Source organism: Gymnoscopelus braueri, assembly GCF_963280865.1.
Source record: "Gymnoscopelus braueri genome assembly, chromosome: 1".
NCBI classification, from domain to species: domain Eukaryota; kingdom Metazoa; phylum Chordata; class Actinopteri; order Myctophiformes; family Myctophidae; genus Gymnoscopelus; species Gymnoscopelus braueri.
In genome coordinates this window covers 39598408-39623869 of record NC_137603.1, presented here as the reverse complement: position 1 = coordinate 39623869, position 25462 = coordinate 39598408, and the positions used below count along the sequence as shown (strand labels likewise).

The window sequence follows — 25462 nt, the reverse complement described above, 5'->3', positions numbered from 1 at the left end:
TGAGTCATGGTAACCGCAGACCCTCGGATTTAAAATTATTTCCACTCTTTCTTAATTCCAGTTAAAGATGTGTTTACATTATATTTTATAACTAAGGGATAGGTGCTAAAAGGTTACAAGCTTGGAATCCAGTTAGCATATCTACAGTTCTGCTGTTCACACCTCCATTATGGAAGACAATGAGCTCCCTGTTGATGGCCCAATTGCTGATGGCTCTTGGTATCAATGTGTCTTCATTAATATTCTCACTAACTCAACAATGAGATCTCCCACTTAACTATGTGGTTTGATGTAGGTGATCAACTCCATTGTTTAGTTTAGTGAGAATTTGTGAAGGGTTTCAGTTCTGTTGGGCAGTTTAAAAGTTTAAACCACCTGGATATTTTGTGCTAAGTCTTGTGATCCATTCTTTTTCATGGAATCTTCTCTGTCCAATTGTCCAGCGGTCATTGTATTCCAAGCCACATACCTTTATAGCCTCAATTCCATGTGTCATAAAGTGTTGAACAATTAACAAATGGGTATCCTTTTCATTATTAATGGTATATTTATGTTGGCTTATTCTAATTGCTATGGAGTTGCTCGTCTCTCCTACATATTGTAATCCACATACTTGGCAAGTAATCAGATAAACACAATTTCTGGTGTTGTATGTGATGTTCTGTCTTAGGATAATTAAGAGTATTTGAGAGAGACAGACAGGACACACTGACTGACTGACTGACTGACTGACTGACTGACTGACTTGTGTCTTGAATTAGACTGCTAGATCATATAAGTGGAGAGGGACAGAGCAGTGGGAAAGCCCTCTGATGACAAGCCAGGAAGCTTACATCTGGTTCCACAGGAATGGGGGGGGGGTCTCTGTCTAACAGTCCATATAGCACCAACCACATTGGACATGGGAATCAGATCCAGCAGACAGCTCTTGATTCCCTTAAGGTTTGAAAATAACCAACATCTCATCTTCCAACACACCCTAAACAACCACTAACCAAACCTCATGTCAGCCTTCCCCTCTCATCAAGTTGGTCCAAGACAAACCGTGTTCACCCAGAGCTATGGTACACATCCCTTTCCCTTGTACAGAATCTCTGCCGACAAACACACCTGACCAAGGCTGTAGTGTAGTATGCATGTCAGTACATTAAATGCACACACATGCGCCCTTGCATGCATACCCTCACATAGACACAACACAGACATTAAGTACACACAAACATGTTCACATACTGTATATACATACACAAATGTGTATAAACACACACACACACACACACACACACACACACACACACACACACACACACACACACACACACACACACACACACACACACACACACACACACACACACACACACACACACACACACACACACACACACACAAGAAAACATTTGGCAGTGGTAGCTTAGCGGGTTGAGAGGCCATCTGGCCCACCCAGTAATATGTGTCTAAGTGAGCAAGGCACTCCTCTAACTACTCCCCCTGAGTGCTCATCATTCCCACCTGATCAGCCATTCAGCCATCAGCTGGGTGAAGCTGAAACTGAAATCCCAGATTTAAAGTATGCAAAATACACACACACACACACACACACACACACACACACACACACACACACACACACACACACACACACACACACACACACACACACACACACACACACACACAACTTTCTTTACTCTGTGGTCAGCTATGCATATCCTTTCCATACAGGAGCAGCTCTGCTTTTTGAATTGGAGTGAAACGTGTGGGGTATAGAGAACCTATTCATTCTCTGGGGTTCGAGCACCCCCACAGATGGCACGCACGCACGCACGCACGCACGCACGCACACTGTCACACACAGAGCCCATAAAAGACTACAGCATTGTGCGATGTAAAATAGGTGTGAGGTCAGGCCAAACTAAGTGCAGTGTTTCCCTCTCTGGAATTGCCTCACAGGAAAGGGGCAGTGGTTTTTTGGAACCTTGCTCTGAGACACACTCTTGTGCGGCTCCAGGAAAAGGAGAGAGTGAGTGAGTGAGCAGAGGAGGAGAGGAGAGGAGAGGAAGGCGGGCAGAGGTAGAGGAATAGACCCAGTCAGGATCAGAGTGAGAAGCTGTGAGTGAAACTTTAGCTTTGTCCTGACGTGGATTTGTCCCTTTTATCTTACTGGAACTTGCTGGACTATTAGGAGCCATCCATGCCTGGCTGGAGGCCCAGTACCATTTGATGCTGACTTAGAGACGTCATGATCGACTACGGTGAGTAACACTGCCACTCCTAGTCTACAGGGCTTTAACTGAGGTGTTAAGTACAAAACAAAGGTTATTTTTGTCGGTTGTTATGTCTTATTGTCCAGCTTATGCATAGTTTTCTACCTTGTTACATGCCTACTAAATATTATGAATCCAAATTGATATTGTGGATCTGACGATAAGGACCAGTAGAACTTCATAGTACTCTTTATACTATGTACTATATGTTTTAGCTTCCTGGCTCAAAGAACACATGGTGCTTTCAGCCGGTTCTGTAGTGCCGGTTCTGGTAGACACCCAGCACCATTTCTACTGGTTGTGAAGGAGTTGTGAATAGTGTTGTTTGAGTATTGTGTAACTGCATCAAAATTGGTTGCAGAGCAGAGCAGTTAAATGATGCACTTGTTGGCCTGGGGGATGTGTGTGTGTGTGTGTGTGTGTGTGTGTGTGTGTGTGTGTGTGTGTGTGTGTGTGTGTGTGTGTGTGTGTGTGTGTGTGTGTGCGCGTGTGCGTGTGTGTGCGTGTGTGTGTGTGTGCGCGTGTGTGTGTGTGTGTGTGTGTGTGTGTGTGTGTGTGTGTGTGTGTGTGTGTGTGTGTGTGTGTGTGGGGGTGTGTGTGTGTGTGTGTGTGTGTGTGTGTGTGTGTGTGTGTGTGTGTGTGTGTGTGTGTGTGTGTGTGTGTGTGTGTGCGTGCGCGCGCGTGCGTGTGGGCGCGTGTGCATTGATTCATTCACCCACTCATACACACGCAAGCACGCACACACACGTATATGCACGCATGCATGCACACATTCTCACACATCATCATTACCAAGCATAAACAGACAGCACACACACACACACACACACACACACACACACACACACACACACACACACACACACACACACACACACACACACACACACACACACACACACACACACACACACACACACACACAGAATCACACTCACAGAATCACATGCACGCACAGTGGTCTTTTAGGAAAACACAATTACATAACATTGCATGCAGTAGCCTATGTCCACTTGTCCAGTCTAAGACCAGCTTTAAAACACAAATAGCCCATGGAGTAAAGCTCAGTGAATCCAGCAGCAGTGGATGGGCAAGGCTTCCTCTCTGGTCTCTCCACAGTCATACATCACATTTTAGATCATAAAAGACGACCACATAGCCATACATGTGTAGTTGTCATTCCACACTGACACAGCATTAGCTTAAGCCAGACACAACCTCCCGAGAGAGAACGTTTTCTCAGGGGATTAAAATGAATTGCATAATGAGTGGTGAAGAACAGTCATTATGATGTCAAGACCAATGCCAAGCGTAAGGACATAGACTGAGAAACTTAACTCAGTTGAATTAACACTTAGAGTTTTGCTGTGTACAGTCCACAACAGTCGTTCTCAAATTGTGGCCCTCAGGGTTCCTTGAGGGGGTTCTAAATGGACCCTTAGAGGTCTGTAACTCTGAGAGTTATGGGGGTCCTTGAAATTAACCACTGGTCTACAAGGTATACAGCCAGTATTGACTTGCAGCTGGCGTGAGAGGTTTTCCCTGACGGGGTAAGGTGGTGGTGGTGGGGGGGGGGGAAGCTCTTGGCAATAAGTACTGCTCCATCTCTCAGACTGGAAAAATCCCTGGTGTAAACTCTGAACAACACACGCGTTGTTTGGCTCCCGCCTCTCTCTCTCTCTCCCCCTCTCTCGCCCTCTCTCTCTGAGGCAGCCACTCCCCCCAATGCTCTCTCTCAATCAGGTTCTGTTAGCTAGCAGCTAGGGGCAAAAAATCAGGGCACTCACACACACAATTATGCATACAGTACGTGTGTAGGTGTTCACGCAGAAAATGCATACACGCACACACACACGCACACACGCACACGCACACACACAACCATTCATTCCCTGCTACAGACGTACCTTTTTATAGAGTTGACCTGCTCGGCCTACATGACTCTAACTCCCTCCCACCTCTTTCCCCTCTATGCCTTCAGCCATCGTTTTCATACTAAACACTATTAGTGCTGTGTCCCATTACATCAACAGAATGAGTGCATGGCAGAGGAAAGTCTCAGTCACTCTGTGGCACTGCTGTCATTATTAGAGGTGGTGAATATTTCGCCCACGAGTCTTTGAAAACCAATGGCTTTAGCTTAAACAAATTTCATCCCCTTTGGCTGAATGCACTTGGCCTAGCATAGGATTACACAATACTTGCGTTCGATGTTTGTCGCCCTTTAGGCCGGTGCTGCCCACCCTGACATGGTTTTATCTTAATGCATATTTGCTTTTATGCCTACCATGTGGTTTGAGTTAATGTTTGAGTGGTTAGTCAAAATGCCGTATAAAGCCTTGGCAGAGGTCCAATGTAGAGAATAAGCCGGGGAAAGTAAGTAAATTTAAATGGGGAGTGAGGGTTAGAGCGGGGGGGGGGGGAGAGAGAGAGAGAGAGAGAGAGAGAGAGAGAGAGAGAGAGAGAGAGAGAGAGAGAGAGAGAGAGAGAGAGAGAGAGAGAGAGAGAGAGAGAGAGAGCGCGTTGGGGTAGATAAAGACAGAGACAGACTGGATCCTATAGACCTGCAGCTAGAGATTCATGTCTGTGTTTCCTGTCTATCATGGCTAACACAACAAGCACACTAATACTCCATAATTGTTAACACACTTCCAGGATCAGGGCTACTGATTCAAAAGAGAAACCCTTTCTTTTGTAGTCATCCATTGGAAACTTGGGAACACTGGATTTTATTTTCTCTTCCTTGTTTTTAAACTTCCAATTGATTTTAAAACCACAAAAGCCAGGTGCATGAGTTTTTTTATGTAATGATTTGCTCTCACAATGAACTAAAAGTATGGGGTGAGATTTAGCATATTTCATAATTATTCAGAATATACAACCCTTACCGGTCCATTTGGTTACATTTGTACACTCTCAGAGTTAAACTAACTGGGGATTTTACTGTGTATAGAGAAGATTCAAGAGGATTTGTCACTTGCAGGTACAATTAAGCAGCAAAATGCTAGTCTAGTGCCATTATGTTACACCCATTGTATTTGCAGGACAAAGCAGTATTTGTCAACATAATGCGAGAGCTCCCTGATTTCTTTGATATTACCTGCCAGGTTCACGTGGCACTGTGGTCTTTGGCCAGCCTAAACACACAGACGGCCTGTAGCCGACACCAAAGACATGTTATTGGGCAGGGGGAGACGGAAGGAGAACACTAACATTTGTGAGTTGTGTTATCTAAAGCCTCATTTATACCTGGATTGTTGATTGCCACCATGTGCCGTGCACTGAAAATAGCAGATACACGCTCATGAGTTGTGAGCTTCTGCTATTTTGTGCTATGTTTGGTGTGCAATGCCATGCGAACCCAAGTGTAAATCAGGGTTTATAATACAAGTCGGTTTCTTTACTAGAAAAGAGAAATATGTTCCAACTGATTCTTACGTCACAGCATTTGGATTTTGAGACGGATATCAAAAACAGATAAAAGTGGTTAAAATGCTTGTGATGCTGTATTAACAAATTTAGCTGGGGACACCCTGGAACCTCCCCAAGGACCCCTTGGGGTCCACTTTGAGAACCAAGGGCTTACATCAAACTGGACCAAGACCAGACTTGGCCTTTAGAAACTTTTTGACCTTTAGATGGCGGCAGACTCACAAAAGTAGTTTTTAGTAACCCTTCAAAGCATCCCTCTGGAACAGGTTTCACTGATCTTTATTTCAAGCTTGTATTTTGGCATCCAGTGGCGAAGAGGCTAAACAAAACAGTACAGTCCACACTCAACCTTATATAATATCAGACATGGCACATGATCAAATATTAAATACAATAGATTCTTGTTAACAGCAGAAAGTTTGATCAATAGTGCTTCACACAAGCATAATAACACAATGCACTGCTAATCATTAAATCATTCTTAAAGCAAAATGACACTTTGGTAGAGCTTTGGGTTGTGTAGTTACCTTGCCATGATGTAAATGCTAATATTGGCAAGCATAACACAAATACAGGGCTACTGTATGTCCTTCTAAACACTGTTGAACCATCCAGCTATGGAGAGATGGGGGGTGGGCTATAGAGGGAAATGTAGAGAGAGAGAGAGAGAGAGAGAGAGAGAGAGAGAGAGAGAGAGAGAGAGAGAGAGAGAGAGAGAGAGAGAGAGAGGGAAGGTAATGATGTCATATACTGTTGGTTCAGTAGGAGAGCCTGTTCACGTGACTATACCGTATTAAGTGTTTGTCCACAGAGAATGTGAGAGAGTGGAGAGGCCATCAACAGTAACATATATAATGCATTTGTGGGTCATGCTATATGGCTTTTCTGAAGTATGAACGGTTGCAGTTTATAGAGCGTCGCTCACTCCAGACTGTTCATAGGATCTACTGTACTGTACCGTACACACAGTAATATCTCACAACGCTTGTGAGCTTGTAGATCTGCTATTTTCAAAAAGAAATAAGGGGGGAAAAAGTGATATGTGGAATATTTTGGAAACATTTTAACAACATAAATCTTGTATGGGGTTATATGTGGCTCGCAACATATTTTTAGACAGGGGACGGGGGACGGGTAATTTGGGGGTCCTTGCCATGAAAATGTTTGAGAACCACTGGTTTAAACAACATTAAGAAACAAGCCCAAATTAGCAACTACATTCTACAAACAAGCACAAAAAACGCTATTACCGATATTTACAAGCAACTTTAGGGGAAAAAAAAACAAAAGTCTGTCAACGGACATGGCAACACTGGTACTGAAGAATGTGTCACTGGCGCCTGGACACTCTCACCTGGAAGCTTCTCATTGATGTCGCTACTATTTACTGTCTTTGTGACCTTAAGACTATACTGCTGCAGCTGAATTGAAGTGGATGGGTTTTAGTGTGTCTGTGCGTGTCTGTGCAGTGTGTATGTGCATGTCTCAAACGTCAGAGGTCCGATTAAGGTTCCGGTCAGGAGAAAAACATTGCTTTTTTCTTTTTTTTTTCAAAGCTGGGAAAGAAAAGCCCTCTTATCTCCTCACCATTGCCTCAGCAGTTTCTCAGAACACTTATGACACACACACACACACACACACACACACACACGCACACACATATACACACACACACACACACACACACACACACACACACACACACACACACACACACACACACACACACACACACACACACACACACACGCACACATATATATACACACACACATACACACGCCGGGCTATTCTAACTGAATTTACTAATTGCTCTCCAGAGCGTCCCTCTCCATTAGGCTTCGCGCCGGCTGGGAGGGGTGTGTTTGTTCCCGAGCTCACAGTGCACACACACGCACATGCACTCTCGGCCATGCCCCAAAGATACTCCCACCAGCGGAGGAAAGCCAGCACAGCAGCTGCTCGGAGGATGGAGAGGAGAAACAGGGACCAGCAGGCGAAAGGCAACAACAGAAGCCACAACTACACATCCAAGAAGCTGGCCATGCTCTCCAGGTACTCAGCTTGCTGCACGCACACACGCACACGCACACACACACACACACACACACACACACACACACACACACACACACACACACACACACACACACACACACACACACAACTTCTGCGTTATGTATGTATGCAGGATTTTCATTTTCCCTACAGAGTTAAAAAAAATAGTTTTACATTTTCAGATTTAAGCTAACACTCAAGGTTTTGCAATTTAACTTAACAATCAGCCTGTTGCTGTGTACCAGCTCAACTTGTGGGTTGACCATTAAGTATATTAAGGCGAGGATTACATTTTGCACATATTGATTGTTTTATTACTTAATGAGAACATACTCATTGTTTTTGTGTCTTGCATGGACTCTTTGCAGGTCTTTGATCCTGTGTCACTCCAAGACCAGTGATGACTGCCCCAGCCCAGAAGAGAGGTACACTAGTGAGGGCTGGGAAGGGGACAGAGTGTGGAGGACAGATCTGACCAGGGATGGAGAAGAGCATAGAGATGCAGAAAATGGGTATGGGAGGAAGACCCAGCAAGGACCTTCGGAGAGAAGAGGAAGCACGGAGGTACCTAACCGGCCACATCACGCCAACGCACTCAGAGAGCATAAGCGGAGCATACGGAGGTCCTTCAGTATAAAGGTACGTCCCCAGTGTTTTAGCAGTGCATAGACGATTGCATTCAATGAGACCATGATTAATAGTCATTACAGATAACCACTTTCAACCTGGTGTCCCTACTTTGGTCATGTCAGGCGCAACTTTAAAAAAACTATTCCAAACTTTTTCTAAAATAGCGAGAATAGCAGATCTGTGAGCTCACAATTTGTCGCATCACAATACGTTGTAGATCAGGTCATTTTGCTACTTTTAACAAAGTATAAAATAGGACTTACAGTAAGAGGTTAATGAGATTGTATTTTGTTTATTATTTTATTATTTTATGACCAGTGACTTTCTTTTATGCCAGTGCCTGCAGGTCACATCTGCCCTGATCACAGGGTCAGATGTGAATGTGGAGATGCATTGTGGCCCAGCACTTGCAGTAATAGTAATGTGCATCATGTTTTATGACGACACATGGCTCACATGGCTGGCTGCTGTAGCCTCCACAGTAAATATAATGTCAAGTGACCTCCCATGATTTTTGACACATTTGACTTGCCTTGTGCTGCGGTCACCCTGGCAGAGACAAAAGATACAAAGCTACACAGTGTATTTATTTGTAGCTTTGTAGCTTTGTATCTGAAGTTGAAACCAGCTCAACTTTTTTTGTAGCTTTGTAGCTGGTACTGTAAATTTTCTGCTGGTACAAAAAACTTTGTATCTTCATGTTGCTGTATTCTGTATCTTTGTATCTGCCTGTGTGAACGCAGTATGGGCTTTGCAGGTTTTACTTAGTTTCTATGTATTTTGCAATAAATATATATGTTCCTAATCATTTTATATAAAGTTTTCCAGAATTTTCTCAGCCAAACCACCTGTGCAAATGTTATCAATAACTCAGTGGGATAGTATTGAGAGGTGACTCATTGCACTCAGTAGAGCAATTTTGGAATTGAGTGCTGGCTAATTAGATTGTTTCCTTTTAAACAGAGTAAATTATTGTCTAAAGTGGCCGTCAAGGACAGTACTATAGCACAACATTATCAGTGAACTTGGACATTATGCCTAAACCCGTGCACAACACACACAATCCATTCAAAGTCATTTTGTGGTATGAAGCTAGTGTGAAACCTCAAATATTGAATACCAAGTAACCCAAACCCCATGTGAGATCATCAGGCTACCAGTTCTGTTAAATACGGCTGAGTGTCTTGTCAAAATGTAATGATAATCACATGCCCTCCGCTGTGCGTTGGTAGACATGAGGGGTGTTATTGGCTTCTCTGTTGCTCCTTCAGACAAAGACAGGGCTTGTTGTGTCCTGGTGGCTCTGCAGCCTTACTCACTACTGCAGGCCTCACAGAACATTCCACTGATGTCAGACCTCTGTGACTCTCTGACTATGGTCTCCAAGCGAAATCCATGATGCATAACATTTTGTGTCCAGAGATGGAGCAATGATTAAGACCCCAGCCAGACAGCAGGATCTGTGATCTTGTTGGCAAAGGATTGAATCCCTCGAGGAGTCGGACCCTCTCTCCTGAGTTGGATAACAGCTTCTTGAATGCTCATGCTGTCCCTATTACGTGTTTTTAAGAGTCTTTTCTTTTTTAAGTATCTACACTAAGGCAGGAAATTGAAAACAGTATCTGGCTGATGTTTCTAGTCAAAGTATACCCACAAGTGTCTTTGAGTTGCAGTAGCATTAACCATGAACATTGTCATGTGCTGTGGGCAGTGGCATCCCCAGGAATTACATTTAGGGCAGGCAAGATTTTTTTTGCAACCCCCCGCCCCCCTCTATTACCCCCAAAGAAATAATTTCAATCGAAAATCGGCGATCGAAAACCGGCAAAAGTGGGCGTTTTCCAGATGTTTTGGCCATTATCTCTGGAATGGAAGGTCCAATCTGCTCAGTTCAAGCTTGTTGGATTGGTGCCTTTGAGGACATTAAGGACGCATGACACATTTTCGGGTTATTTGGGTTTTCTAGGGGAGGCGAGATCTTAGTTGGGCAGGCGACCGCCTGCCCTGCCTGGGTACGCCACTGGCTGTGTGTGGACATAATGTTTTCTACTGTCACTACTAGCTTGACTTTGCACTTTAATTACACATCCCCTCTCAGTCAGATTGTTGCAGCCCACACACAAGAGTGTATAATGAAATCCTCCTCTGTCACAATGAAATGTGCTTAGTGCTTACTGTATCTCTTGCTTGTTTACCTCCTCTGTGTTGTAGCGATGCGACCAGCATGTGGCCTGCAATACAGCTCTACTGTACTTGTCCTCATCTTTATGTATTATACATACGTCTTGTGTCAACTCATCTCATCTTAGCGCTTAATCACTGTTACAGTCAAATGGATTTACAGGCCCACATTTAGCAAAGGAAACAAACCACACACCCTGTCCTTAGACCCTAAACTGGGCATGATATTGTTTTTCCCAGGATGGCAGGGGAAGACTTCAGTTTGATTGTGATTGCAATGAGACAGGATTGCCTGAGACAGGAGGAAGGGAGTGCTCATTTTGCTTCATGTTGAGCCAATTGGGCAAATAAAAATTCCCAAGAAAAAACCATTGACAGGAAAAAAGAAAAGGAATAATCCTCGGGGAGGATCAAAAATCGTATCAAGAGACAGGCCATGTACGTTTTTATGAATGAATTCTATTTGCTTAATGTCAATTCGCCAAAATCCATCGTCATAAATCAGCGTTATTTGATTGCCTTTTGATCCAAATATGTATCCTCCAAATTGAGCACAGGATGAATGTAGGACGAAGGGAGACCAAGGTGCAGTACTATATCGTTTGATGTGAATGTTATGTCCTATTTTGGAGTCTATCCTTGGTTTGTTCCTTCTACACCAGATATGTTCAAGCTCACAACTTGCAGATCTGCTATTTTCACCGAATGTTCACTCCAGCATAGGGACACTTTCATGTGGCTGATTGAAAGAATTGCAGAATATTTCATGTGGCTGATTGAAAGAATTGCAGAATACCTTTCATTCTCCCAATATGAAGAACTCCTAATATAACAAAGATTATGGATGCTATGTTAAATTTATGCAATACAATCCCGATGCTACAGATTGAGTATTTCATATTCAATGTTAACGGTTTGACAGGAAACCCCAATGCCCTATAAAAACGTACACCTTGTTTTATGATCTGCCTCTTGCGAGGTTGTCTTCTCTTGAGAGCATTCCAAACACGCACACGGTTGCCCCATATAAAGGTAACCTTAACACACCGTGTCCCAGTTCATGAACCTATTAAATGTTACTATACTGTTTTCTTTTCCTCAGCTGTCAGCCCACTAATCCAGATGGTTGATTTGGTCATAAAGTGCACTTTTTTTGCTCCTGGTATAGAGGTCGCCTTATGTTCGTTCTTTGTGTGTGTGTGTGTGTGTGTGTGTGTGTGTGTGTGTGTGTGTGTGTGTGTGTGTGTGTGTGTGTGTGTGTGTGTGTGTGTGTGTGTGTGTGTGTGTGTGTGTGGTATAGGAGAGCAGTATCTGGAGAATGTGTGTAGCCACGGTCCCCGCTGATGAGGTGCGGGCACCACAGACGGCTGATAACAGCTCCCAGACAGAGGACAAAGAGAACAGTGTGGAGCCATGCAGGAACGGAAAGGAGCTGCACAGGTAATGAACAATAAACACCATTATGCCTTTTGCTAACTCACAATAGACAGTGTCAGTGTACATGTTTTAACTAATTAATGTTAATTGCAAGGTTTTATGTCACTGCACACAGTAAAACCCTCAGTGTTTACTTAACTCTGGAAGTATACAAATTACATTTGTACGCTCTCAGAGTATTTTCTTTTTTTTACTGTTATAGTCTTAAACATTTAACAGCCCAGAGTAGGTAATCATCCCTGTCAGTGACACTGCGGTCAGAGCCTACACATTAATTATTGTATAAGGCGGTGTAGTATTACCTGGCACCAAACCAGTTCCCTGCTCTGTGTGTTTTCTCTCCAGGAGCGGCCACATTCCCAGTCCAGACAAGCTGGCACCCTTTAACGGACAGTGTCTAAATGGCCATGCTAGGATGGAGGGGGAGGGTGGAACTCTGCCAGCCACTAAGAACCTCCTCATAAAGACCTATAGTGAGGTACATAGAACCAGCAGACACACTACTGTGTCCTGCACTGTAATATTAGGAACTTCTGATGGGACTTGTGTTTTTCTATTCAACATCATTAACCACTTAGACCCTATATACTTCATTGATGAAAGGAAGCCCTTAGGTAAACTCCAAGCACACTGCGGACGGGCAAGTAATTATGATCAAAAAGCCTTTAATATCTCCGGGCATATATTAAATTAAAAGCCAAAGACGTTGCTCTATCCTTGGCCCCTTTCTTTTTCCCCTCTTCACCAAATCTCTTTGCTGAAAAAAGCTGATCTACAAGCTCACAATGCATCACAATGGCATGCATTGTGAGCTTGTAGATCTGCTATTTTTGCCAAATGTTCGCCAAATGTACCTCACTGAATAATTTCCTATTTTCACATGCCCAGAATAGGGGTTCAAGTGGTTAAAGATAACAAAGATCTTACTTCTGTTAAATTTAAAGGAGCACACATTGCAGTCTTTAAACTTATAATAGTGTTGTCAGTACATTTTTCAAAATGAGGTTTAAAGACATGCATAATGACGAAAACATTGAAAATTACTATACAGTGGGCATGCATCACATGTATCTCATTGTTGTAACCACATTCTTAGCCCTCCCACACCAGTGACACATGGGTCCCAGCTGAACCAAAGACCCAGCTAGAAGATTAACGAAAAGACGACATTTCTTTTCATCCAAAGTCAATGACAAAAACTGTCTGATCTATTAGAAAAAGAGAACAAACATGCTCCTCTCAACACTGGACTGAAACCCTGAATAGTACAGGCTCTATGCCAAGAAATCCTCCCATCTTTCTGTCTTTAACCACTTTCAACCTGGGCATGTCATTATAGGCTTTTATAATAAAGAAAACTTTGTAAAAAAAAGAAATTTGTCTTACAATGAAGTGCATGGGACTTTAAAAGACCCAAGAACCTGTCTGGGTAGATGTAAAATGAGATGTGATGCCTCCGGTCCAGCTGTGTTCTATCTGCCTGTCATTCAGCTTAATAGGCTACATACAGTATCTATCTTGGAAAGTTATCTCTCTCATTATTGTGAAATCTAACAAAAGTAGAATTTCTTTACACAAAGCACAAGAGTTGGCTAAAGTTATTTCAGTAATAATGTCTATCGAGTGCTATACTTCCATGCCAATAATCATTTTATAAGAGAGTGTGACACATTTTGAAACTGGGTGGGTGTCTAATCTGGGAACAGAGCCCTTCGTAGTCTGTTTGGATAGTGGGGTTTTCATTGGTTTGATGTGGCTCAGATGTCCCCTGAGCATCCTGGCTGCCATTAGAGCTCTCATTCTAGGTGATATAACACCTCATTAAGCCAAGACCGTTTTGGTCTGTGTGAGAGGATATGGAAACCTCAAGTAAGAGAGAAAGACGGCCAGGGAACCGGCAGGAATATGGGAGGAACGGAGAAACAGGAAAGAATGTCTAAGCATGTGATCATTCTGGGATCAGCTGATGTTGTTTTCAACACACTCTGTTATTCTTTCAGAACTTGTCCTGGCAGCTCTTTTTCTTGTTCCCAATACAAATTAACACATACATGCCAAGAAAGTTCAAAACAGCAAAATCATTCATTTGGATCCGATTTCAGAAAAGTAGTTTCCATTGTCAACAGTTTATGTAACTGTTGACAATGGAAACTGTTGACAAAAGGGAAAGATTGTAAAAAATAGCAAAACAAAACATCTACTGATGGAAATGATATTGACGTGGCATTAATAAAAAACATCATTGAAGGAACCATTGATCCCCTTTGTAATCATCATCATCGTCATTTAGATCAGGAATATACAGACAAAATGAAACTGCGGCTAAAGTTATTCCTTTATTCAAAACGGGGGATAAAGATCTATTTACCAATTAAAGGCCTGTTTCCCTGCTGTCGCAGTTCTCCAAGATACTGGATAAATGATCTGTTGTAAGACCGGACAAATTCATAGACAGCCATAACTAAATGACAGCCAGTATGGTTTTAGATCATCAAGATCAACTTCCATGGCTTTGTTGGAGGTAGTAGAAGAGATTGCAGGTTGTATTGATAATAAGAAATATGCAGTGGGTGTGTTCATTGACCTTACAAAGGCTTTTGACACGATTGATCATAGGTTGTTGTTAAAAAAGATGGAGAGGTATGGTATTAGAGGGGCAGCACTTGACTACCTGCATGGTAACATAAGTAGTAGACAACAATTTGTTCAAATGGGAAATTATGTCACTGAGCTTAAACATTACCTGCGGTGTCCCACAGGGGTCAGTACTAGGACCCAAACTGTTGTTTTTGTGGACGGCACAAATATGTTTTGTTCGGGAGCTGATTTAAATCAACTCATAAAAGTAGTCAAGATTGAGCTATCCAAATTGAAACATTGGTTTGACATAAATAAATTGTCCCTAAACCCTGAGTAAAACAAAGTTTATGATATTTGGAAAAATCGTAAAATAAATATAGAAATAAATGTAGAAATAGATCAGGTAAAGATTGAAAGAGTTTATGAAATCACATTTCTGGGTGACCTAATTGACCAGAGACTCTGCTGGAAATCCCAAACAAAATATTTGCGCTCCAAACTGGAAAGAACAACACATACTGGATAGGAAATCACTACACTGTACAATTCACTTGTTCACCCTTATTTGTCATATTGTGTGAAAACAAGCAGTAAGGTTAATAAATGGAGCAGGATACCTTGATCATACTAATAATTTGTTTTTAAAATCTTATATGCTAAAGCTTCCAGATGTGGTTAAATTTTAAAACGGCACAAACCATGTTTAAAGCCTGGAATAATACTTTACCTGGAAACATTCAAAAGCTTTTTAAGGACAGAGATGGTAATTATGATTCAAGAAACAAACATCATTTTAAACAGCTAATTATTCACACAACACTGTAAAACATGTATTTCAATGTGTGGTATAATATGGAATAATCTTGATAAATATATTAAAGTTTGCAAAAATATCAAGCAGTTCAAGTGCTGCTAAATTTATTTTATATTGACTATGATTCTTTACTTTACATGATGTATTTTTTTATTCTTTACTTTATATGATGTCTTAATTACTTTTTATTATGATTGATTTACATTTACTGTATGTAAACAAATTCAGGGTATTATATAAACTTAATTTTTGTATTATAACATATTGCTTTACAATATATTGTTATATGGCAAGGTAAGAAGGGGGCCGGACAAAATAAGCTTTTGCTTCTGTCTGTCCCTTCTTGAACAAAAATGGTTGTGCTTTGTTATTGTGTTGATGATGTATGGAGTATGGAGTTTTCTGTACTTTTTATTTGTTCAAGATAAATAAAGATCCAATAAAATCAAACATTGATTTAAGTTTGCTTGATTGAGCTGAAGGCTCTTTGTATTACACTGTCATAAAATAGACACATTAACCCTGGCATCCCTATTTTGGGAGAAAAAGACTTTTCAAAGATGTTTAAAATCACGTGTTGTGAGAGTTGTGAGATCAGCTTTTCAAATAGCCAAAGTATAAAATGGCTAGACATGATATCAAATCAATGGACTGGAACTAATACAACAACATGTGTGTGTGTGTGTGTGTGTGTGTGTGTGTGTGTGTGTGTGTGTGTGCGTGCGTGCGTGCGTGCGTGTGTGCGTGTGCGTGTGCGTGTGTGTGTGTGTGTGTACGTACAGGACATGTCCACATGTGGAGATGACGTCCACTCTCCCAGTCTGACCACAGCCCCCCAGCACCCTGCTCCCATGTGTCCAGCTGAGCTCCCAGCAGGGGTTCACCTGGTCAACAACAACCACCTCAAGGTAACACCTTTACCATTGATCCAGAGACACAGCCAAAGTGCAAGGTCCTTATCAAACGCCATGAATACTGATACAACCAACAACAGGGTTAACCACTTAACCCCTTCAATCTGGGAACGCATTATTCCTACTGTGTAATTTTAGGCACTCAGTGCCGTGCTATGAGCTTGTAGATCAGCAAATTACTTTTTGAAAAAACGTATGTTGCTATAATATCAGTGGTTCTCAAACTTTTTTCATGTCAAGGACCCCCAAAATGATATTAAATGATTTGTCCGTGGACCCCCCTACCATCTCAAAATATTTCGTTCCAGGGACCCCCAGAAGCAAAGATTTAAGTTAAAAATGTATACGTATATATATTCAAAGATTTACAAAAATGTTCACGATTTTTCAAAAATAGCAGATCTACAAGCTCATATCTGCTATTTTTGAGAAATAAAAAGTGACACAGGATTGAATGGGTTAAACCCTCTAGTCTTTGTGACTGGAGTTACAACTGCACTCGGACCGTGTTTTTCCATCTACGCCAAATCTCTTTGCCAAAAATAGCAGATCTACTGTACAAGCTCAAAGCGATTGAGCTTGTAGATTTTTATTGAATATCCCCCCAGAATAGGCATGCAGGGGTTCAAGTGGTCAAGGGCCAATGCACACCAAGCACTATAACTATAACTGAAACTACATTTGTTCACCACTGTCGTGGTTCTAGTTGTGTTGTGGACTGTGCCAGCCACTGAGTTAGAATGATCATATCACAATGATCATATCACAATATCTTTATTGTTGTAAATGAGTTGGTGATGGTGTGGACAGCCCATTACAATAGCACCTTCAGAACTGTTTGAATTCACCATTATACCCATGTGCTCGTGTGTGTGTGTGTGTGTGTGTGTGTGTGTGTGTGTGTGTGTGTGTGTGTGTGTGTGTGTGTGTGTGTGTGTGTGTGTGTGTGTGTGTGTGTGTGTGTGTGTGTGTGCGTGCATGTGTGTGTGTGCGTGTGCGTGTGCTTGTGCGTGCGTGCGTGTAGTTGCCTATTCCAGAGGTTAATGAGGACAAATGCTGGGAGACAGAGAAGACGGAGCAAAGCTCAGAGGGACAGACAGGCTGCAAGAGAACACGCTCCAATTCAACAAGTATGCACACATGCACACACGCACGCACGCCAAATTGCCATCTTAAAATGTGTTTGTCCTCACATTATAGAAATACTTCAACATTTTAGGACAGCAATTTTATAGAGAGTCACACTACGCTCCCCTCACACCTACATTGCACTGCCGATCCGACCAATATGTCTGAGTCATGTCCGAGTTGTACCTGTCTGTCTGTGCCCCCTTTTATGCCCATATATGGAGATCTCTGTATCTGTCAGTCCTTGTCCATTTCATGCCCATATATGGAGATCCCTGATGTCATCAGTATATATATTGGAATGTCCATATATGGACATATTGGGCGGGCACCGCTCTCCCTCGAGGCCTTGCCGCTGCGCACGCCGAGTTTGAAGTCGGCCGGTCCCATATATGCACATGATCATATATGGGCATAGCGGGCGGACCTGTGGCTCTGGACAACCGGATCTCAGTCCATGTCCCTTTTATGCCCATATATGGAGCTGACTGATTTGTTTGCACCTGATGCCATGACAACACATCGAGGTTAGACAACACAGTTCATATTTGGGCGTAGCTGCATTGGGAACTCCTTATATGGTTATGGCTGAGTCATGGTGACATGACGTGACGACGCCCACCTGCCGGTCCTCCCTTAAGCCAATTTTAACATAAGTTGTTACCCTAAACTTTAGGTTAGCAATATGTTAAATACGTTTTAGGGCCTAAAACTTACTTTAGGGCCTAAAGCCTGAGTTATACTGTACTTTGCATACCAGTGTCATGCACCAAAAATACAATCTCACAACATGTGACGCTGCGATGTGTTGTGAGCTTGAGGATCGGCTGTTTTCCAATACGCGACACCCACCCACATCAGGATCCAACTCGGATCTTTGCCAGACCCAGGGGGTCGGCCTACATGAGGCTTTGTCTGTCCCCCTTTCGTCCATACTGTACATGGGCATAAAAGGGACCGGTCTGTCCCTTTCGTCCATACATGGGCATAAAAGGGACCGGTCTGTCCCTTTCGTCCATACATGGGCATAAAAGAGGTTTGTAGGTGTGTTACGTACTAGGAATTTATTCTGGGTCTGGCAGAACCAGGTCTCCTGGTCTTTTTTGCCAGACCCAAGGGGTCGGCCTACATGAGGCTTTGTCCCTATTTCGTCCATACATGGGCATAAAAGAGGGTTCAAGTTTCGTCCCCCATAGTGATGGAGCTCACTTAAAAAAAAAAAGTTTTTTTTTGTATTTATAGGTTATTAATGTCATCATGTGTCTCGCTAGCCAATCACAGTGCTGAATAGAGTCAGCCAATTTCGTCCCCCTTTCGTCCATACATGGGCATAAAAGGAAAAGGAATTTATTCTGGGTCTGGCAGAACCAGGTCTCCTGGTCTTGTTTCCTAACTGTAAGCCTAAATCTAAAACCATTTTTTAACCATAAAACAACCATTTCTCTTGTGAGGACCAGGAAAACGGTCCTCACTGTCTTTTTCTCAAATTCTACTATCCTTGGGACATTTGATCTAACTAGTAACACACACACACACACACACACACACACACACACACACACACACACACACACACACACACACACACACACACACACACACACACACACACACGTACCATGTTTCACTCCCTAAGTCCTCCTCTCTCAGTAATCAGAGGCCTGTTACCGCATGAGCTAAGCAGCGCGCTAATAGATGAGATTTCATTTCATTTAATTTCCTTCCTGTTGTCGGAAGCGGCCATTCAATGATCATGTGGGACTGGACACACGGTCTGGCTTCTGCAGCCTCTCTTAACATGCTTTATTCTATTACCTCTGATCTCACACTCAAGTCTGTGTTTGTCTAGTAGTCTGTAAGACCTTATGAACTGACTTTATGTTGTATAAAGCATGAAAGCGAGTGATTGAGGGGCTCTGTGTGTTTGTGTGTGCTAGCGCCGCCTAGCGGTGCAACAGTTAATCAATCTAATCGCTTATCAATATGATCGATAATCGATCATTTAATAAAATAATGAATTATTAATCAATGCCTATTTTAGGCATGTTATTATAGGGGAACATTTTCGAAAACATAAACAAAATGTGAAAATAGCTATATCTACAAGCTCAAAACGTGTAGATCGGCTATTTCATTATTTTTGCATGACACCATTGTGCGACAAAGTATAAAATTATGCTTAAAGGTAGGGTAAGTGATATTTCTTTGCTAAAATAAGTGTTAAATTGCTTTATATATACCGATAGCACTCATTGGTAGTGTTTGTTCAGTAACAGGAGCCTCGCCGTCCCTCCAGCTCTTGATTGAATAGAAAATGCATTTTCAGGTCGGCATACCAATTTTATCCAATAAAGAGAGAGAACTAACCAATAAGGATATAGATTAAACAAGAGAAAGACACAAAGAAATGAGCCGACAAAATTGGAACTGGAACACTGTAAAATTGAAGCTGATAAAAGGGTACTTTCTCTTGATTGGCTGAAGATGTTGAGTTTTATTTTATAATATATATTTAAAAAGTGCACTTCTTGATTACTCAATTAACGAAAAAAGTGTGTGTATGCAGGTGTTCATCCTTACTGGATTGGGGACCTGGACACCATCATCATGAAGACTTCAGAGATGTACAGCGGCCATCCCCATGGGAACAGCGGCTTCTACGGCAACAGAAAGTCTCTGTCCCAGCAGCTGGAGTTTCTTCACACTGGCACACAGGTAAACAGAACCGCACGTGTGTGTGTGTGTGTGTGTGTGTGTGTGTGTGTGTGTGTGTGTGTGTGTGTGTGTGTGTGTGTGTGTGTGTGTGTGTGTGTGTGTGTGTGTGTGTGTGTGTGTGTGTGTGTGTGTGTGTGTGTGTGTGTGTGTGTGTGTGTGTGTGTGCGGCGCGCGCGTGCGTGCGTGCGTGCAGGGGTTTTCTAACCTTGTTATGCTGAAAGGTTACTGAAATAAATTCCTGTTTCTGTATTTCCCTATTACAGAATTGTATTTCTTACTTTCATTACTACAGAATACAGATCGCATTACGTTTGTTGATCAAAAAATGTATTATTGCCGGATTACTTACTGTAGATATATTCATTCACCTCTACTGAGAAAATGTATTTAGACTACGGGAGATAACTGCAAAATACTGTAATATTTTTTACATCAACAAAGTCAAAATATGGAGATACAACGTTTCTGCCCATCAGCAACAATAAATCCAAAGTAGCTGCTGTCATATTATGCTACTGAGAGGAGTGTATTGTGTTTCTGATTACAGTTTTGAGTTGGTTTTAATAATACATAGAGTAAAGCAGTTTGCTTACTCTTGCAAATCTGTCAGTTTTACTGTCTCTCAGGACAAAACTCTGAATGCTGAATTCTGCTTTGTGGATGGAAGCTTCAATAGTCTTCTTGAACGCTAGGTGGAGGTCAATAGAGCTGCAACTATTGATTATTTTGTTAGCGGTTAATTTGGTTACTATTTGATTAGTAAAATAAAAAAGTAGCCCTATTTTAAGCCCTATTTTATACTTTGTCTCACAATGGGGTTGTACAAAAATGTTGTGAGCTTGTAGATTTTCTATCTTCACTATTTTTTTTAAAGTTTTTGATATATTTGGAAAAATTTCACCTATAAAATCATAGGGATAGATTGCTTGGTTATCGATTATTTTGTATGATCGACAAAATCGATTAGTTTGATTAACTGTTGCACCCCTAAATGTAAATAAAAAGGAAATAGTGAAATCATTTCCATTCGTGGCCACATTAAACCAAATAAAATGCATAGATCTAAATAATTTCTCACCTCATACACTGCAAACGTTTGAGATGAACTACAGATGTGTTCAGAAAGTCAAAAACAATCTTCTCCCGAGGAAGAGCGAGACTATAAAACAGTCGGTAATAAACTACAAACATCTGGTTTTAGCAAGGGAAGGAATATAATTAAATAATAAAATAATGTGTGTGTGTGTGTGTGTGTGTGTGTGTGTGTGTGTGTGTGTGTGTGTGTGTGTGTGTGTGTGTGTGTGTGTGTGTGTGTGTGTGTGTGTGTGTGTGTGTGTGTGTGTGTGTGTGTGTGTGTGTGCGCGCGTGTGCGTGTGCGTGTGCGTGTGTGTGTGTGTGTGTGTTGCACACGACACTTCTCCAGCCTGTGCACCGTCCCTCCCGTTCTCTCAGCTCTGCCCAGTTGGTCCACTCCTGCAGTAATGTCCAAGCCTTCATCATCTGTAACATTGTGCTGATGAAGGGCCACGGCAAGGTGAAAAAAACATCTAATCATATCCATCACACTGCTGGGAATGAGTAGCCTGGCATTTGCAAACTGATCACGTGGGATCACTAACACGTTTGTGTTAGCGATCCCACGTGATCAGTCTGGCAATGCCAGGCTATAGGGAATGGGGGCCTTGCTGTCAGCTGTAGCACATACAAGACCCTGTTGTTGTTGGAATAGGAATAGTGGGGAATGATATCACATGATTGTATCCTTGTCACTAGGGCACATCCCTTAAAAACCCTATATACTTAGCTGACTGAGGCCCCCAGGGCTCTATACTTGGCACTCCTTTCCTTTTTCTCTCTACACCAAATCTCTTCGCCAAAAATAGTGCCTAGTTTCGGAATTCTGCTATTTTCGCTGAATGTTGCCCCCAGAATAGGAACAATGGGGTTCATGTGGCTAAACTCTTATTACGATCTGCCTGGGGATATTAGTGTAGCAAAACTAGCTTAAACTTTTATGTTACATCTTAAAACCTATTTTTGCAGACTAGCTTTTGAGTAATTGATGCTCCGATTGTGTCTATTGCTTTGTGTATTGTGCTTTACAGTAGGCTATGACTTTATGTCTACAATTTTATTCATTTCTAAAGCAATTTGTAACTCTGTTTTGAAATATGCTCAAATTATTATTATTATTATTATTATTATTATTATTATTATTATTATTATTATTATTATTATTATTATTATTATTATTATTATCATTGTATTAGTAGTTGTAGTAGTAGTATTGGGATGTATATCAGTCATTTACACGTCTCCTAACAGTAATTTCTAGTATATCTAATTTCTCTCTGTGACGTTCTGCCAACGATTGTAGCAAAAGGGTTCTGAAAAATAAAGTATCTCATTACTGTTACTGTTATATGATTCTGTGCCCACAGAGTCTTGGCTTCAGTATTGTAGGAGGAAGGGACAGCATGTATGGACCAATGGGCATTTATGTGAAGACCATCTTCCCTGGTGGAGCTGCAGCTGCTGATGGGAGGCTGCAGGAGGGTGAGGGACCACCGTGCACAGCAACAACCCTTAGCAAACACTTCCTAAAGGTGTTAACCATAGAGTTATAATATATTGGTGTTAAAAAACTGCATGATGGGCACATTTACCACTTAAACTGGTTGATCGGAGTCCCTCCGAGCTCTATACTGGTGACTTTTCTGTTTTCACTCTACATTTAAATCTTTGCTGAAAATAGCCGATCTACAAACTCACAATGAATTACGCAACGCATTGCGAGCTTGTAGATCGGCCACTTTCTGCGTGTTACGAATGCTGCATGGGATTTAAGTGGTTAAAGTCAGTGGACGGCATAATACAGTCGGTGCATTATGAGGCACATCATGGCAAAATTTGTTAAAGGGATATTTCACTTTCAAAAAAACTTTTGGTCATTTTATCATCTACTCAGGCCTTTGTGAGCCCCCCAGACAGTTTTTAAGTTGCTCGATTCAGTATTTATATATTTGATATTCATTTTATCAGACAAACCCTTCCTTCCTACCCTAATTTCTTCAACAACGCTGTGCAATAAAGCAGAATGATAATCACGCCTCATCATGCAAACCTGGACCTCAAAACACAGAAATTGCAGTGCGTTCAACTTCTCATTCAAACAGATCTACCATTCAGTCATGAACGTAGAGAGGCATACGAGGGACTGAAGACAACACTGTCTTTCAGTTTCCAGAAGCATGGGTGACCCTTCCTATACAAACCCATTGTAACTTCAAACTCAATTTTTACCATGTTTGATTCGTCAAAAAGACCCGTCCTTGGTTCTGGTGACTCACCCTGCCCTCCTAATGCGTGAAGGGGCCGTGTTTTTCCGATATTTTTTTTAATTTATTTTATTTTATATTTTTATTGTATTTTATTTTTTTAATTTAAAAAATAATAAAATTTAAAATAAATGAAAAAATGTATTGAAAAAACACGGCCCCCTCGCGTATTAGGGGGGCAGGGTGAGTCACCAGAACCAAGGACGGGTGTTTTTGATGAATCTAACATGGTTTAAATGGAGTTTGAAGTTACAATGGGTTTGTATAGGAAGGGGGCGTGTCTGATAAAATGAATATCAAATGTCTAAATACTGAATCGAGCAACTTAAAAACTGTCTGGGGGGCTCATAAAGGCCTGGAGAGACGATAAAACGACCAAAAGTTTTTTTGAAAGTGAAATATCCCTTTAACCACTTAAGTCCTAGACGTTTTCATACGACACATTGCGAAAAGTTGAATCTTGAAAGAAATAGCGAAAACAGCCGACCGACAAGCTCACAACGTGTCGCATCGTGATACATTGTGAGCTTGAAGATCGTTGTTTTTTCAATTGACTTTTTTTTTACGATTTAAAAACAATTTAAATCTTTGAAAATGTTTGATAATCTGACATGCCCAACATAGGGACACCACAATTTATGTGCTCAAAAAGTACAACATCGGATCATGTGTATTGGTAAATACCATAAGACGCACAGTGCGCAGATGACCAAGAAGTGGAATCGTTTAACAATCTACAACATCTGTAATGTATTATGGTTGTTTTATGATGGTTTATAAAGTATGCACATTTTATTATGTGGTGATAATGCTACTACATAATGCTTGTAATATACTGTTACAACACAAGGCAGTAGTACTCTGATCAGTGCATGTGTCGTAAAATAGATGCAGTGCAGATTTGAGTGTCCTTGGACATAATATAAAACATAAGCCATAACTTTTCCCCACATAGTGCTGGCTTACAATAGCTTCTGAGGATTTGTTCCCAGTATGATATTGATTTTAACATAAAATAAAATAAAAACTCCAAGAAGAGTAGCATTATGATTTATGTGATGCAAGGAAGACAAAAAGCCAGTATTTCCTCATTAATAACGTTCTTGAAGTGTGCAGTGAGATTAAGCACCTTGGTCATTGCATCACTGATGATCTCACAGATGATAAAGACATCCATAGACAATGTTTCAAATTGTATGCCCAGGCGTACATATTAGCACAGACATTTCATAAGAGCTCTTCAGATGTTAAGGTTTCACAGTTTAAAGCATTTTGTACTATACGATGTTTACTGTTCACTGTGGAGTAACTACAGGATTAGTAGTAGCATGCAGAAACTTAAGGTGTCATAGGGGTGCCGCTGGCCTAGCGGTTAAGGATCATACCACATCGGCTCCAATGCCGAGCCCGATGACCGTTGCTGCATGTCACCCCCACGTATCTCTCTCCCTGTTTCCTGTCTCTCTCTAATGTGTACTATCACTTAAGGTGGTATATAAGGATGCTATGCGGTTGCTGTTACGAGTACCAAGATGGCACAGGGCCAGCCAGCTGTTAGTTAACTTGGCGGTGCCTATCTCCTAAGCTCTTTAAAGAAATCTGATGTACAAATTCTTGAGTCAGACAACTGTATTATTGTGGTTTTAACTAACCCTGTAAAGAGTTCTAATTGCTTCTCGTCGAGACATTCATCAACAGCCTATATAAACTGTAAATATTTCATGTGGATTGTCTGTAGGTACAGTAGGACTGCTTTGGTGTTTTTTTTTAATCTAATATGGACCTTGAGTCTGAAATAATGTTTGAAATTAATTGAATTGAACTGAATATCTGTCCACACAGGAGATGAGATCCTGGAACTGAATGGAGAGTCACTACATGGTCTGACTCACGAGGATGCACTGCACAAATTCAAAGTAATGCAAGATACTTTACCATAGCATTAAATATTACTTATATAATATATGT

The 25462-nt window shown here is 41.5% G+C and overlaps 1 protein-coding gene across 3 annotated transcripts in view; it reads left to right on the top strand.

Annotated features, from left to right (window-relative positions):
* Positions 1-2057: 2057 nt before the first annotated feature.
* The window catches only part of il16 (interleukin 16), a 38724-nt gene continuing 15319 nt past the window's right edge, over positions 2058-25462 (top strand). The window contains exons 1-11 of one of the 3 annotated variants that reach the window (XM_080438172.1): positions 2058-2255; positions 7520-7754; positions 8126-8396; positions 11869-12008; positions 12351-12483; positions 16182-16307; positions 17338-17443; positions 20008-20156; positions 21580-21690; positions 22598-22712; positions 25337-25410. In XM_080438172.1, the coding sequence (XP_080294298.1) occupies positions 2243-2255; positions 7520-7754; positions 8126-8396; positions 11869-12008; positions 12351-12483; positions 16182-16307; positions 17338-17443; positions 20008-20156; positions 21580-21690; positions 22598-22712; positions 25337-25410 (1473 nt within the window). In that variant the 5' untranslated portion in view covers positions 2058-2242. Of the gene's footprint in view, positions 2256-7519; positions 7755-8125; positions 8397-11868; positions 12009-12350; positions 12484-16181; positions 16308-17337; positions 17444-20007; positions 20157-21579; positions 21691-22597; positions 22713-25336; positions 25411-25462 lie in introns of those variants that run through there. The other 2 variants (XM_080438173.1, XM_080438174.1) reach the window with 2 other exon arrangements.